The 17,437-nt window shown below is 49.2% G+C and overlaps 1 protein-coding gene across 1 annotated transcript in view; it reads left to right on the forward strand.

The window, feature by feature from the left end:
* DLEC1 (DLEC1 cilia and flagella associated protein) overlaps window positions 1–8,955 on the forward strand; it is an 84,606-nt gene extending 75,651 nt beyond the window's left edge. Inside the window, exons 36-38 of the mRNA XM_081970185.1 lie at window positions 667–820; window positions 6,129–6,249; window positions 8,742–8,955. Of these exons, the coding sequence (XP_081826311.1) occupies window positions 667–820; window positions 6,129–6,249; window positions 8,742–8,868 (402 nt within the window). The 3' untranslated portion in view covers window positions 8,869–8,955. The remainder of the gene's footprint in view (window positions 1–666; window positions 821–6,128; window positions 6,250–8,741) is intronic.
* The last annotated feature ends 8,482 nt before the right edge of the window (window positions 8,956–17,437 follow it).

A 17,437-nucleotide genomic window follows, 5' to 3' on the forward strand; every position in this document is an offset into this window, starting at 1 on the left:
AAGGTCCCTTCCAACTCTACTATTGTATTGTAAAATGCTTAAGCTTTGTGAAGTGCAAGTCCATTTATCAGATGCATGAAATGGTTTTGGAAACAAAACCAGCCACTGGAGTGTGTAACAATTATTGCACATAATGCATATGTGCGAATGAAGCAAAATATCCATTTGTTGGTTGGTTGTTTAAATACAATATAAAATCCACCTTATTCCAAACAATTCTGGTTGCCTTATACTTTAAAAAGGTAGGAAGAATTTAAGAAATGAAAAACAAATTTTAGAACAGTGTTTCTCAACCTTGGCAACCTTCAGATATGTGGTCTTCAACTTCCAGAAAGCTGGCTATAGAATTCTGGGAATTGAAGTTCTTGTCCTATGGAGCTTAGCTACCATCTTGCCCCAAGGCCTGGAAGGACAGCCATGTTTTCAGGGACTTTCTTCATTTAATTTGTAGCGTGGTGTGATGATGTCACGATATACGTGACTACCATGCCATTATGGTTTCTTCGAGGTGCCTTTGCCCACAAAGCTCACACCCAGATCCCGCCTTAGATACTTAATAGAATATTTCTTTTTCCATCCAACAAAGGACAGCTGGGGAAGGCCTTAGCCTTCTCAGAATATTTTTCACGGTCCCCTCAAAATCTTTGGCATTTGATCTCGTTGCAGGTGCTCCCCCTGACTGCATACCTGACCATCCCAGTACTTGAGCTTTCTTGTGAAACAATTGATTTTAAAACCTGCCTGGTTAACCAAACGAGATCTGAAGGGGCACTTCTGGTGAACCGCAGTGGATGCAGAAGCTACTGGGCAGTTTTATTGCGTAAGACAAATGGTTGAACTGGCTTTCCTTTTCTCCTGATGCAGAGTTCCTTATAGGGAGAACCTTCTCTTAAATTCCACTTTTTTTCTTTTCTTTCTCCAACGTTGGTGGAGACAGCGGTCATGCATGGGTTAACTCAGTCAGTAACCAATAGAACTGAGTCTACCAAAGTGATGTCATCACCTCAGAGGAGCATGCTCCTGTTTTTTTTAGACTCAGTTCGATCCGAACTGGCTGTGCTAATTGCTCTCTCCTCAACTTTCGTAGATATTATAATTACCTTTCATTGGTTTTTTTTTCTAAATTTCACCTAAATTACATCCAAATTGGGAAGAATTAGTGGATAGCTCCTCAGAGATAATTCTCTCAATTAGCCACGGGCTTCTTGAAGAGACTCACCAGGGCTTCCTCAAGGCTTCTGCCTCCTGAGCTTACTGGCGATTTCAGAGGCTCTCCGGCAAGCAGCACCTCCTAGCAACGGCCATTGCAGGCTCCGCTCAGCTATGCCGCCTCTGCTGGCCTCCGGGCCTTTTCCTCTGGCTGCAAAGCCCTCAGCCGCCTCCAAAGCCACCAGCAGCCGCCAAAAGCCGCCAACAACTGCCAAAAAGCCGCCACCCGCCGCCACCAGGAAGTGCCGCCGCCCCTCAGCACTCCCACCTCCACCATATCTCCGCTGCTGCTCTCTTCAGCCTCCTCAGCCTCTCCGCAGGGCCTTCGATGCCCTCCCTCGTTCTGTGGCCTCAGCTACCTCGTGGCACCCAGCCCATAGGCTCTGTAGCCTCAGTGGCCATTTTGTTTTGGTGTGAAGATCTCCGGTGGCCATTTTGGGTACTTCAAGGAGTCCTGAGTACAGACCATGGCCTCATCTCCTGCCCCTGAGCCACAAGTGCCTCCACCCACCAACGAGACCCCTTCTTCTGGGACCCGCAAATGCAGGCCTGTCCCAGAAGCCTCCCTTACTGAGCCCTCTCCCAAGGTCCCCAGGGAGTCCCATAGGGGTGCAGCCAAGCCACAGGCAAAGGACAGGGCCACCCAGGTTCCTCCCAGCAAGGACAAGGACAAGACTAACCACACTGAATCCCATCTATTTCAGGCCCAGAGGCCTTCTCAGCCTAGTCCTCCTCCTGACTTATCCTCTGATTCGGAGGATGACCTCTCCCCTTCTACATCCGTCATTCAGCCTGAGGATGCCAGGGGCTCAGGTGATCTCGCCTGCAGAGGGGATGAATCTGAGGGCGGCAGGAGCATCACTCTGGATGAGGAGCCCCTCTACCAGGAGGAAATTTCCCCTCATCCCTGCTGTCGCCGCTCGTATTCACCTGGCATGGCAGATATGATATCTGAGGCCATTGAACGTGGTGTAGCAGCAGCCCTTAAACATAGGTCTTCTAACCTCTCTACTCCACGCAGGTCTGCTTCTTCTTCTTCTGGTTCCAGACGCAGGGATGGTGATCTCTTGGCTTCTTCATTGCATGAGCTCCCTGGCATGTCCAGTCACCCTTCAGTTTTTGGAGAAGAGGAACGTCCGGCAAGAGATTCAGATCTCTTGGAAGACGAGGGTCTCCCCCCTGACCCACCTGCATTTGTCGGTTTGTTCAAACCTGCTGTCTTTCAGTCTCTTTAATGCCAAGAGGATCGCTGGCATCCCTTCCCCTAAAGCACCTCAAGGAACGGAAGCAGACAAGGCAGACACTACTGACCATCTTCATCCAGCCTAAGGTAGAGAAGGAGGTGATTCCATCTCCCAGACTCTTCATAGAAACAATGGGCATCACCAGGTACCGTTCCCCTCACCAATACCTTGGACAAGCGCCTGTATAACATGGGACCAAGGCTCTAGAGCAGTGATGGCGAACCTATGGCACGCATGCCACAGGTGGAACACGGAGCCATTTGTCAGGGCACGCGAGGCGCTGCCCTGTCAGCTGGCCAGTGCACATGCGCGCGCTGGCCAGCTGAGTTCACCGTTTTTAAAAGCCATTTTTTCACCCTCCCCAGGGTCCAGAGGCTTTAGAGGAGCTTGGGGAGGGGGAAAAGAGCCTCCCCCGCCCCCCCCCGGAGGCCCTCTGGAGGCTTCAGGGACCATAGAGGCTTCCTTGAAGCCTTTGGAACGCTCAAAACGACCCTCCGAGCAAACTGGAAGTCACTTCTGGTTTGCTCGGAGGGTCGTTTTGAGCACTCTGAAGGCTTCAGGGAAGCCTCTGGATGGTCCCTGAAGCCTCCGGAGGGCCTCCGGGGGGGCGGGGGGGGGGCTCTTTTCACCCTTCCCAGGCTTCTATAAAGCCTCTAGAGCCTGGGGGAGGGTGAAAAAAACATGTAAAAATGGGGGGTCGCGCCTGTTGTGCGCGCATGCACACTGGGGGGGTCGCGCATTGCATTATGGGTGTGACACGCCCGCACAAGACCCCCCTGCGCTCCCCCCACTTGTGGCACGCAAGCCAAAAAAGGTTCGCCATCGCTGTTCTAGAGGTACCTTCTATTGACTTACCTATAATTGGCCTTTCTTCTCCTAACGCAGCCTCAGCAGCTCCTGAGGAGGCTCTTTGCCCCGAAGACAAGAGAATAGAACAATCTCTGGTCAAGAGTCACCAGGCCTCGGCTTGGGCTGTTAGGGCGGGTACCTCTGCTTCATTCTTTAGTCGTTCTGCTCTCTTATGGCTAAGGCAACTCCAGGCGAGGATCCTGGCCAGGGATTCTAGGGCTCGCAGGGATATTGACAAAAGAAAGGCGGCCCTAGAATACACTGCAGATGCCTCCTTGGACGTGGCCTGTTTTGCATCCAAGGCCATAGCATCCTCCATCTCCACCTGTCGCCTGCTTTGGCTAAAGCAGTGCCAGACGGAAGCCCATGCCAAGTGGAGGCTAGCCTCCTCTCCCTATTCTTCCTCCCTTCTCTTTGGCCCCCCATTAGATCCTGTATTGGTAGAGTCCAAGGATAAGCAAAAGGTCTTGCAGCCGCCCACTAAGAAACAAGAGGGCTGCAGTCAATCCATTTATCGCAGGCAGCCCTTTCGGGGTCAGGACGGGGGTTCCTCCAGCTCCCATCCACAACGTCAGGCTCCCCCCAGACAGGGCCCTTCCTTTTCCAACAGGTCAGGCAGAAACAGCCAGAGATTCCAGCCCAGAAAGTCATTCAGGGACAATAACATCAGCTCCTACAAGAGGCAGAAGTGACTGCCTGGAGGATCTCCCCATAGGCAGACATCTGTCGATCTTCGCGGATCATTGGAACGACATCACCAACGACACGTGGGTCAGGTCCACAATCAGATTCGGCCTTCTCTTGGGCTTGCACTCCAGCCCTCCGAACCACTTTGTCCCGTATCCCATATCCAGGGATCCTCAAAAGAGGCCCCAATAGGGCAGACCATCCATCATCTGCTCCTCATTCAGGCCATTCAACCTGTGCCTCCAGGCCAGGAGGGGTGGGGGTTCTACACTCGTCTCTTTATCGTGCTTAAGTCTTCGGGGGGCTGGAGAGCAATCCTCGATCTAAAATTCCTCATTCTAACCAAAGTCATTTATTTTCACACTCGACCACCCTTCAAGCCTCTCAGGTTGGCCTCCTTGCATCACCTCACATTGAAAGCAACCTTTCTGGTGGCCATCACATCTGCACAGCGGGTCTCAGAATTGGCGGCCCTTTCCATCCGTACCGACTTGTGTACCTTTCAGTCAGACCGCATGGTCCTTCGACTTGATCCCACCTTTGTCCCAAAGGTCAATTCGGCCTTTCATCGGTCTCTAGATCTCACTCTACCGAACTTTTGCCCTAAACCCTCTCACAGTCTCGAACGCAAATGGCACAGGTTAGACGTAAGACGTGCTCTTAAGATCTAAATTGCCAAGACAGCCATCTTCAGGCGCACCAAAGCGCTCTTTGTATCTTTCCATCCCACAAACATGGGTCTCCATCTGTGGTTGGGCGCTGGATCCGGTCAACCATAACTAGAGCTTACCTGGCGCATCACCTCACGCCTCCATCCAACATCACGGCGCATTCCACACGCAGCGCGGCTACATCAGCCGCATGGACAAGGCAGGCCTCAGTGGAAGAGATCTGCAAGGTGGCCACCTGCGCGACCCCCAATTCCTTTATCAGCCATTATAAGGCGGACAGATACGCGTCGGCGGATGCGGCATTCGGACGGCAGGTTCTTCAACAGGTTCTTCCCTCTTCGAGCTCCTAGCCCAGTCTCATTCCCACCCGGGGACACACCCAGCTTTGGTACATCCCATGCATGACCACTGTCTCCAGCAACATTGGAGAATGGGGCGTTGGTTCTTACCTGATACACCCCTTCTCTGGGCAGGTGGAGACAGCGGTCATCCCCACCCTTTGGTTCCTGGCCTAGTTTGCGGAGGGAGTTCTGGGAGCTAGGCTGGCGTATTGGAGGATTGAAAGCAGTCGACTAACGCACAGCGGTCTACTTATCTCCTTTGTCACAAAAGCGGGAGGACACTCCTCTGAGGTGATGACATCACTTTGGTAGACTCAGTTCTATTGGTTACTGACTGAGTTAACCCATGCATGACCGCTGTCTCCACTTGCCTTGAGAAGGGGCGTATCAGGTAAGAACCAATGCCCCATTTTTTGCAAATTCTGAAATAAGAGCTGGTCTAGAATCAGAATTGAAGACATTACCTGCATTTTGATTGAGTGAATTTTTAGGAGTTTGTGTTATTTTTAGGCACATGATACAGATAGATGATGATAGATTAGATAGATGGATGGATGGATGGATGGATGGATGGATGGATGGATGGATAGATGATAGATAGATAGATAGATAGATAGATAGATAGATAGATAGATGATAGATAGATGATAGACAGACAGACAGACAGACAGACAGACAGACAGACAGACAGACAATATATATATTTGAGCTAGTTTGGAGATGTGGTGAAGGTGCTGGTCTCGATGCCAGGAGGTGGTGAATTCTAGTGCTACTTTAGGTGTGAAGCCAGCTGGGTGACTTTGGGCTAATCATTAGGAGACTGGGAGTTCTAGTCCTGCCTTAGGCACAAAAGTGATTTGGATAACCTTGGGCTCTCTTGCATATCAGTCCTTTATATGTATCCACCTCACAGGGATGTTGTGGGGAAAATAGGAGAAACGAGAAAGAGTATTAGATATGTTTGCTTCCCTAAGTTACTTATAAATTAATAAAGGCAGGATAAAAACCCCCACAAATGAATAAATATTCTTGGCAGCAGCCAAGGATTAGTCAAGGATGATAGATTATCTTTCTTTTAAGAATATCTGTTGAGACTTTAACCAGCACTTCCTAATTTCATTTTAAAGCTGAAGATGAGCGACATAAGGATCCCGAAGTGTTTTCCATCTCTCCAAGCAGTGGCATCCTTGAGGCCCGCAAAGGTAGCACCGGTACCAAAATCCAACTGGTGGTCCATTTCACCCCAAGGTAGGTCAGGAGAAGCCCCTCGTGGTTCTTCTGCATGCCCCAAGCTCCAGGCAAGAGCTGCCTGATCTGGGCTGATAGGGATGATGACTGTGTTATCCTTGTTAATTGCCCATGAGGGAACACAATTGGACCGCACAAGGGGAATTGGGCGGCGAAAATTATTTTGCCACAGCATGGGCTTACTCCACCTCGAGAAAATAAGGTGGGAAGGACGCTCCCCCCCTTTTTTTTTTTTTTAAAATTCCCCAAGATTCAAACTGGCATCGCTTGGGGAATTTTCATGGAGGGGTAGAAAATGCTTTTGCTTTCCAAAGCCACACCGCTCCCATTCCCATTTAAAAACTCTTGGGCAGGGTGCGCGAAATTATGCATTTCAGTCTTACCACTTCTGAAATAGGATAGGGCAGTGATGGTGGATCTTTTCAGCACCAAGTGCCCAAACTGGAATGGATGTGGTAGCACCAGAAACCTGAAGAACAACTGGCTGGCTCATGCATGCCTGGATTTTGGCAGTTTTTGATGCCATTTTTGGGCTGCTTTTCAGTGCCCCTCAAACGGCTGATGTGACTAGAGAAATCCTCTTGTTGCTATGATCTGTTTTTCTCTCCCAGTGGCCTCCTTGTAGCTTGGATGAAAACTTTAAATCATCTCATTGTTTTCATAGACCAATCAAGGAGTTGGACAGGAGGTCTTCTAGTCAAAGGATTTACCCTGGGAAACATGCTTGTGCATAAGTACATAGTCCGTGTGCATGGTACGGTTGTTAAAATTGGCCCAGTCAGCAATGCAGGCAGCCCTCAACTTACAACAGTTCATTTAGTGACTCTTCAAATTTACAACGGCACAGAAAAAGTGACTTGTGACTGTTTTTCACACTTATGAGCATTGCGGCATCCCCATGGTCACGTGATCAAAATTCAGACTCTTGGCAACTGGTTCATATTTATGACGGCTGCAGTGTCCTTGGGTCACGTGATTCCATTTTGCAGCCTTCTGACAAGCGAAGTCAATGGGGAAGCCAGATTCGCTTAACGACTGTGTTATGAAAGACCGTGAAATGAGGTAAAAGTCACTCACCAAATGTCTTACTTAGCAACAGAAACGTTGGGCTCAGGCACGATGCCTACTGAAGGACTAGCCCTTAACTTGGCTTGGACTAAGAGTGGACAAAAGGGCAGCAGGCCAACGGAAGCAGAATGGGGCAACTTGCCTTAGCCCATTCGCTGTGGCCAGCTCACCACGGGATAACTTGTTGCAAGACAATTCAAAAATTCAATTTAATTACTTAAAATATAATTTTAAAAAATACATATTTTAAGGCTTGTCATTCACATTTTATTTTGGCATCCTTTATTGATTCTATTGATACAATACAATACAATACAATAGTAGAGTTGGAAGAGACCTTGGAGGTCTTCTAGTCCAACCCCCTGCCTAAGCAGGAAACCCTATACCGTTTCAGACAAATGGATATCCAACATCTTCTTAAAGGCTTCCAGTGTTGGAGCATTTAAAACTTCTGGAGGCAAACTGTTCCACTGATTAATTGTTCTAACGCTCAGGAAATTTCTCCTCAGTTCTAAGTTGCTTCTCTCCTTGATTAGTTTCCACCCATTGCTTCTTGTCCTACCCTCAGGTGCCTTGGAGAATAGTTTGACTCCCTCTTCTTTGTGGCATTCTTTTGATTCTATACTATTCTTTTGATTCTATCAATAAGTCCCCCGTTGACTCTGCTTGTCAGAAGTTCACAAAAGGGGGGATCGTGTGACACCCCCACCCCCCAACTGTCATAAATATGAGTCAGTTGGCAAGCCTCTGATTTTTTATCATGGGACCGCCGGGGTTCGGCGACAGTCGTGAAATGTGAACACCAGTCATAAGTCACTTTTTTCTGATGCCATTGTAACTTTGAGTGGACACTAAACGAAGAATTGTAAGTCAAGGACTGCCAGTACTCCAAATACAATGCAATGCTCTGCAATTCATTTCGAATGCAATTCTCGCTTGATCCGGAGGCCTGTTTATTTAACTTGGTTTAGAAACTAAGACGCTGAGCTTGTTGATCAGAAAGGTCGGCAGTTGGGTGGTTTGAATCCCTAGCGCCGTGTAACAGAGTGAGCTCCTGTTACTTGTCCCAGCTTCTGTCAACCTAGTAGTTCAAAAGCACATAAAAATGCAAGTAGAAAAATAGGAACCACCTTTGGTGGGAAGGGAACAGCGTTCTGTGCGCCTTTGGCGTTGAATCATGCTGGCCACATGACTACGGAGACATCTTCAGACAGCGCTGGCTCTTCGGATTTGAAACAGAGATGAGCACCGCCCCTTAGAGTCTGGAACATATCTTCTGTTCAACAATTTATTCGCTATCAGTGTAACTCATGTCCTCCAGCGAGTTGTCCCATGGGGAGTTTCCAGTCACAGGCAGGAGAGGCCCCTTCAATGGTGTTTCTGTCAAAGGGAGGACTCGCTTCTTAGCCATTCTCTCATTTCAGAGACAATGTGGACTATGAAACCACAGTGACCGTGGTTGGCATGTTGGGGGAGAAGCCGTGCCTGCTTCTTGTCCAAGGAAAGGGCTCCTACGATGAGAAGTATGAAGACCTGCTCATGGGCACCTGAAGAAGCAGCCACGGGGGACTTCCGGCAAGCAGCTTAACAGTAGTTGGGTTTTTTTTAAAAATACTAGAGAAAAATAAAATATTTATATATCCCTGACTTGGGTGCAAGCTTGACTTCTCAAATAAGGATCTTGCTTCTGCATAGATCAGGGCTGTCCAAACTTGGAAACTTTTAAGACTTCTGGACTTCAACTCCCATAATTCCACAGCCAGCTCCCAAGTTTGGACACCCCTTGCATAGAATAATAGAGTTGGAAGGGACCTCCAGCCCCCTGTCCAAGCAAGAGACCCTGTACCCGGGATGGCGAACCTGTAGCACACGTGTCACAGGTGGCATGCAGAGCCATTTGTCAGGGCACGCGAGACGTTGCCCTGTCAGTTGGCCAGGGTGCATGCGCGCGCTGGCCAGCTGAGTTTAGCCTTTTTAAAAGCCATTTTTCACCCTCCCCAGGCTTCAGAGGCTTTATAGGAGCCTGGGGAGGGCGAAAAAAGCCTCCCTTGCCCCCCCCCCCCCCCAGACGCCCTCCGGAGGCTTCAGGGAAAAAAGAGCGCAAAAAAATGGCCCTATAGGCAAACCAGAAGTTCGAGAACGGACTTTCAGTTTGCTCGTAGGGTTGGTTTAAGCTCTCTGGAGGCTTCAGGGACTTTCAGGAGGCTTCCCTGAAGCCTCTGGAGGGTTTAAACTGACCCTACGAGCAAAGCGGAAGTGACTTCTGGTTTAGTCGTAGGGCCGTTTTTTGTCCTTCAGAGGCTTTAGGGAAGTCTGAAGGTCCCTAAAGCCTCCGGAGGGCCTCTGGGGAGAGGGGGGGAGAGGCTGTTTTCACCCTCCCCAGGCTCCTATAAAGCCTCTGGAGCCTGGGGAGGGCGAAAAAAGCATGCAGAAAATGGGGTGGGAGCACCTCTCATGCGCGCATGCACACTGGGTGTGTGTGTCGCATGTTGTATTATGGCTGCGGCACACCTGCGCACAACCCCCCTGCACTCCCCCCATTTATGGCACACGAGCCAAAAAAGGTTCGCCATCGCTGCCCTATACGCTTTCAGACAGATGGTTGTCCAGTCTCTTGTTAAAAACTTCCAGTGCTTGAGCATTCACAACTTCTGGAGGCAAGTTGTTCCACTGGTTAATTGTTCTCCCTGTCTGGAAATCTTTCCTTAGTTTTTGGTTGCTTCTCTCCTTGGTTAATTTCTAAGCATTGTTTCTTATCTGGCCTTCAGGTGCTTTGGAGAACAGATTGATCCCCCTTATCTTTTTTAGGAGTCCCTCAAATATTGGAAGACTGCTATCGTGTTGATCCTAGTCCTTCTTTTCTTTAGACTGGACATATCTAGTTCCTGTCTGCGTATGTTTTGGCCTCGAGGGTGGCCAAAGTATTTTCACCAGTCAGTCTTTGCCACAGGGCAGCTCTAATGATAACCTGCCTATCCTGGAGGCCTTTGAAATACTCCACAAAATAACTACATTCACACAATATGCTGTTGAACTGACCCTTTAACTGTGGTTTACAGATAGTCAATGAGAATAGAGCTGGAGGGGACCTTGGAGATCTTCTAGTCCAACCTGCTGCTCAAGCAGGAGACCCTGTACTATTTCAGACAGGCGGCTTTCGAGTCTGTTCTTAAAAATCTCCACAACTTCTGAATGCAAGATGCTCCACTGGTTAGTTGTCCTCACTTTAGGAAGTTTCTACTTAGTTGTAGGTTGCTTCTTTCCTTGAATTAAGAAGAAACCTCCTAACAGTCTTCAAATTATGTCTGTAATGGAGCCTGGTCACTACAGTTGTAAGTCGTAACAGTCATTAAATAGGCCAATCATACAACCAATCCAAGTTGATTTTTTTTTTTGTGTGTGTGGTGGACCTTAAATGAAACCGTAGCTTGCTGTAGCACAATTTTGCTGAAAACCGTGAGTGCTGGTTTTCAGCAAAACCATCGTAAAATGCAGTCACATTATTATTATTATTATTATTATTATTATTATTATTATTATTATTATTATTATTATTATTATTATTATTATTATTATTATTATTATTATTATTATTATTATTCATGCTTCTAGACCGCCCCCTCTCCCAAAAGGGACTCGGGGCGGTGATAACCACATGATGCTGTGCAACCAGTCTTAAGGACTATCTGAGTAAATCACAAGTTCTGCTTTAGCTTAACAAATTCGGTAATCAACCCGGATGAATTATGGATGAATTTCATACAATACATGAACAGCTTGGCTTGTTTTTGGAGTTAACCTGTTTTTTTGAAATAGCCTTTTAAGTAAATTAAGAATAGCGAAGTAATAGAGGTGAAAGGGATCCTGGAGATCTTCTAGTCCAACCCCCTGCTCAAGCAGGAAACCCATGCCCTTTCAGACAAATGTTGCCCAATCTTTTGTTTAAAAACTTCCAGTGATGAAGCAACCACAACCTCTGAAGCCAAGCTGTTCCATTAATTGTTCTCCTTGTCAGGAAATTTCTCCTCAAATTCCAGGTTGGTTATGCACTTCATGTTTCCATCCATTGTTTCTTGTCCTGCCTTCAGGTGCTTTGGAGAATAGGTTTGCTTCCTCTTTTTTGTCACAGCTTCTTAGATATTAAAAGGCTGCTCTCATGTCTCCCCTAGTCCTTCTTTTCGTTAAACTAGACATACCCAATTGCTGCAACTGTTTTAGCCTCCAGTCCCCTAATGCTCTTTTTGCTCTTCTCTGCACTTTCTAAAGCAGACATGTCAAACACAGAGAGCTGGATACAGCCCACACCCACCCCAGCCCTGCAAGGGCAAAAACAATCCCAATATGTGTCATGATACGGCCCACAATGCGATCAGGTTTGATACCCCTGTTCTAGAGAGTCAACATATGTTGTGGCAACCAAAACTGCAATATTACAAGTTTGACTTTATTAAAGCTTTGTAAAGCAGTATTAACACTTTGTGTGATCTTGACTCTATCCCTGTTAATTGTATTGGCTTTTTTGGTGGCTGCTGTGCATGGCTGGCTAATATTTAGGTGGTTGTCCAGTTGGACTCCAAGATCCCTCTCACAGTTACTACTACTGAGCCAGGTATCACCTATTCTATATCTGCATTTGGTTTTTCTTGCATAAATGTAGAACCTCACTTTTCTCCACACTGAATTTCATTTTGTTAGATAGGGCCCTGGGTTCATGTCTGTTGAGATCCTTCTGTATCTTGAGCCTGTCTTCTGGGGTGTTGGCTGTTCCTGCCAGCTTGTTGTCATTTGCAAATTTGATGAGTTTCCCATCTATACCTCATCTAAATAATTGATAAAAGATATTGAAGAGAGTACTGGGCCTACAACAGAGCCTTGGGATACCCAATTGCCTACTTCCCTCCATTTAGATGCAGTTCCATTAGGACCTACACGCTGAGTGTGGTTGGTCAGCCAGTTACGAATCCATCGTATGGTGATGCTGTCCAACCCACATTTTTTTAATCTTATCAAGTAGTAGGTTGTGGTCAACTTTATCAAATGCCTTACTGAAGTCCAAGTAAATTTTAACCACAGATTTTGCCTATCCACTAATTTTGTCACTTGCAACAAGGTTTGTCTGGCATGATCTGTTTTTGATAAACCCATGTTCCTATGTGCATTCAAAACACTAATGTAGTTTTTCAGAGGAAAAAAATGTTAGATCGCGAACTATACAAGGTGTCCTTACATGATTTGGGTGCTTTCACACATATGTAGCAAGACAGACAAAAAACCATTAAGTACAAGTAGTCCTCAGCTTATAACCATTTAATGACTGAAGTTACACAGGCAATGAAAAAAAGTGACTAATGACTGTTTTTCACATGGCCATTGCAACATTCAGAAATTTGTTTTGTTTGTTTGTTTTGTTTGTTTTTATTGGATTTATATGCCGCCCTTCTCCCAAAGGACTCAGGGCGGCGTACAACATTAAAAAACACACATCCCAAAAGTTAAAAAGAAATTAAATACATATCCAAAAAAAACCACAACCGAATTTATAAGACAATACATTTAAAAATGAGATAAAAATTAATAGGCCAGGCCGGCTTGCTGGAAAAGCCAACTTTTTAGGGCGTGTCGGAAGGACCGGAGGTCGGGGATTTGCAAAGCTCCGGGGGCAGCTCATTCCAGAGGGAAGGCACTCACACAGAGAAGGCTCTCCCCCTGGGGTCGCCAGCCAACACAGCCTGGCCGACGGCACCCTGAGGCGGCCAACTCTGTGGGATCGTACTGGACGGTGGGAGGCTACTGGTGGAAGTAGGTGATCTCACAGGTACCCTGGGCCTAAGCCATGGAGCGCTTTAAAGGTCATAATTAACACCTTGAATCGCACCCGGAAAAAAACCGACAACCAGTGCAGGCCGCCTAAAAGGGGTGTAACATGGGAGTACCTAGGTACCCCCATGACAACCCACGCGGCCACATTCTGGACCAGCTGAAGCCTCCGGGTGCTCTTCAAGGGCAACCCCATGTAGAGAGCGTTGCAGTAGTCCAGGCGAGAAAGGACAAGGGCATGAGTGACTGTGCACAGAGCATCCCGATCCAAGAAGGGGCGCAACTGACGTACCAGGCGAACCTGGTAAAAGGCCCCCCTGGTCACGGCCGTCAGGTGATCTTCGAAACTAAGCTGTGTGTCCAGGAGGACTTCCAGATTGTGGGCCTTCTCTGAGGGGGCTAAAATTTCTCCCCCTATCATCAAAGATGGAACAAGATGCACAAATCGGGATGACGGGAACCACAGCCACTCAGTCTTGGAAGGATTGAGCTTGAGCCTGTTCCTCCTCATCCAGATCCGCACAACCTCCAGACATTGGGACATCACGTCGAGGGCATCGTTTGGGTGGTTTGGGGTAGAGATGAAAAGTTGGGTACCATCAGCATATTGATGATACCGTACCCCAAAACCACGGATGATCTCGCCCAGTGGTTTCATGTATGTTGAACAGGAGGGGTGCGAGAACCGACCCCGGGGGCACCCCACAAGTGACGCACCTGGGGGTCGATCTCTGCCCTCCAGTCAACACAAACTGCAACCGATCCGACAGGTAGGAGGAGAACCACCGTAAAACGGTGCCCCCCACTCCCAACACCCCGAGTCATTGCAGTAGGATACCATGGTCGATGGTATCGAAAGCCGCTGAGAGGTCTAATAGGACCAGGACAGAGGAGCAGCCCCTGTCCTGGGCCCGCCAGAGATCATCGACCAACGCGACCAATGCCGTCTCTCTGCTGTACCCGGGTCTGAAACCCGACTGAAACGGATCCAGGTAGACAGCTTCATCCAGGTACTGGGGAAGCTGACGTGCTACCACACTCTCGACAACCTTTGCTACAAAGCAAAGGTTGGAGACCGGATGATAGTTGGCTAAAGAAGCTGGGTCCAGAGAAGGCTTCTTAAGGAGGGGCCTCACCACCGCCTCCTTCAAGGTGGTGGGAAAGAACCCCTCTCTCAATGAAGCGTTGGTAATCGCCTGGAGCCAGCCTTGTGTCACCTCCCGGGAAGCCGAAACTAACCAAGAGGGACATGGGTCCAGCACACAAGTGGCAGCACTGAGTCTCCCCATAATCCTGTCCATGCCTTCGGGGGTCACAGGGTCAAACCCATCCCAGATTGTCTCCTCAAGATTCATCCCCGTCGACTCACTCGAATCTACCCAGTCAGAGTCCAAGCCTGTCCGGATCTGAGCGATTTTATCCTGCAGATACTGAACAAATTCTTCAGCCCTACCCTGCAAGGGGTCTTCCCCAGTTCCTTGGTTAAGTAAGGAGCGGGTCACCCTAAAAAGGGCGGCTGGGCGGTTATCTGCGGACGCGATGAGCAGAAAAATATTGCCGTTTTGCCGCTTTTATCGCCACTAAGTAGGATTTAATATGAATTCTTACTAGCGTTCGATCAGATTCGGACCGGCTGGCCCTCCAGCCACTCTCTAGGCGTCTTTTCCAGCGTTTCATCTCCCGGAGCTCCTCGGTAAACCAGGGAGCCACCCGGGATCGACACCGGGTCAGAGGCCGCAAAGGCACAACACGATCCAAGGCCCCAGTGGCCACCCTATCCCAGGCTTCCACTAGGGCTTCGGTCGAGTTGTGAGCAAGGGATTCAGGAAAAAGTCCCAAGCTCCATCAGGAACCTTTCAGGGTCCATCAGGCGCCTGGGGCGGAACCATCTAGTCGGTTCCGCCTCTCTGCGGCGAGGGGTAGCAGTATGGAAGTCAAGCCTGATGAGGAAATGATCAGACCATGACAAGGGTTGAATAGAAATATCCCCTAAATCTAGATCATTCATCCACTGCCGAGAGACAAAAATCAGGTCGAGCGTGTGTCCCCTATTATGGGTGGGGTCTTGAATTAACTGAGTTAGGTCCATAGCTGTCATGGAAGCCATGAACTCCCGAGCTGTCTCGGATGTCTCGCCAATGGAAGGCAGATTGAAATCCCCCAGGAGCACGAGCCTGGGGAAATCAACCGCTAATCCAGCTAACACATTCAGCAGCTCCGGCAGGGCCAATGAAACGTAGCAGGGAGACAGGTACGTAACAAAAAGGTCCACCTGAGCTCCAAGGCCCCATTTCACAAAGAGGGGCTCACACCCACCTATCTGAGGCACAGTGACCTCCTGAGGTCTGAGACTTTCCCTAATAACCACTGCCCCCCCCCGCCCTGGGCTCTCGGCTGGTGAAACGCCCGGAAGCCTGGTGGGCATAGTTCGCTAAGGGGCACACACCCCTCATGGCCCAACCAGGTCTCCGTAATGCACGCCAGGTCCGCACTACCCTCTTGTATGAGGTCGTAAATGAGGGGAGCCTTATGTACCATGGATCTGGTGTTAAGCGACACCAGCCGGAGACCAGGGTCCTGTAATCCCGAGGACCCGGGGGCGCGAGAAGGGCGATGAGGGTCGGAACGCGCGATCGCTCTTAAACAGCAAACCCGTGTCCTCCGAACATCATTTGGCCCTCAGCCCCCACCATATCTGCCTCTCCCACAAACAGTAGAGATGGTGAACCCCCCAATGGAATGGCTTAATGTCTCCCCAGGAATCCCAACCCTTCCTAGCCCTCCCAACCCGCGCCCATTAGTTAGTGCTGGCCTGTGCCCTGGCAGACTCCTCCCCAAGCCTCTCTGAGCCATCCGAATCAACCCCCCCTCTCCCCCCTTAAAATTTGGTTTAAAAGCCCATGTAAAAAACCCTTAATAAGTCTCTTCTTCGCATGCCACCTCTCGGGATCCCAAGATCCGTCATTAAGGAAGCGCCTTGATAGGTCAGAAGGCCACCCCCAGGAAAGGGGGAGTTCCCGGGGGGAGTAAAGTTCTGTCGCAGTATAACATAGAGGAGAGTGTGGCATCAACCAAACGGGATGACATCATGGGGAGATGGAACGAGGAGATGACATGTTCACAAGGGGGGGGGGGCAGCCGGCAGTGTTCAGGGGATAGCAGGAAGCTATGTCCATCATAAAAATAGTCGGTGTTGGGGACAATATGTAAGGGTAACGGACAGCTGTCCAAAATCGCAGCAGATGCTAGCTTGCGAGGTGGTGAAGCGGCCAGTGATGGCGGCAGCGAGGACAGCGGTGGCATCGGCAGTTGCTTCAACTCCGACTCCAACAGCTAAGCTCCGCCCACGCCAGCCGCACTCATATCCATCGCCAGGGCCGCACTCCATTGACCCAGTCCATAATATCACAGGAGGGGGTACGGTGGCCCAGGCAACGGCGGTAATACCGGGGGGGCACAACGAAGGATCCCCCCCACCCCAACTGCACCCACGCCAGCTCCCGAAGCCATCTTCCACTGGCGTTAGTATCCATGCCAGCTGCCTGAGCCCCTCCCCGCTGATCTAATTTATCATGTTCATAAGCAAGGAGGAGGGGGGGGGAGCAACCGGGATAACACCACGGCATGGGGAGCGGCAGCTGTAGAGACCCCAGACCGGGCGTCCCGCCGCCACCGCCGACCATACCCACGCCGGCTGCAGAGACCCCAGGCGTCCCGCCCCAGCTGCTGATCACACCCACGCCGGCAGCCACTGACGCTCTCCATTCTCCTTTCACCGCTAACCGCCCCATTTCACTCATGATAGTCCGGCTATAAGGCAGGACATCGCAGCTCAAGGGTACCCCCGAGGTCCCAGGAAGTTCTCATAACTGGACCTGGAACCAACGATGGAATAGGGTACCCCTGTAAGCCCCAAGGAGGACAATCATCTCCCCGAAGCTCTCCTCAAACGCGACAGGACACCATCTTGGGCATGCGTGGTTGAGAAACTCTGAGAAATTTGTCAATGATTTATATTTATGACAGCTGCAGTGTCCCGGGATCATGTGATCTCCTTTTGCAAACTTCTGACAAGTCAATGGGGAAGCCAGGTTCACTTAACAACCATGTTCTTAACTGCAGTGATTCACTTAACAGCTGTGGCAAGAAAGTTGGTAAAATGGGGAAAAACTTAACTAATCTCTCGCTTAGCAACATAAACTTTGGGCTCAATTGTGGTCGTAAATCGAGGACTACCTTTGACATCTAACTTGGTGCCAACCATCGTTCTAAAAATTGGCTTTCCAGGAATTAAATGACTCAG

Source organism: Natrix helvetica (genome assembly GCF_964273705.1).
Source record: "Natrix helvetica genome assembly, chromosome: Z".
Lineage (NCBI taxonomy): Eukaryota > Metazoa > Chordata > Lepidosauria > Squamata > Natricidae > Natrix > Natrix helvetica.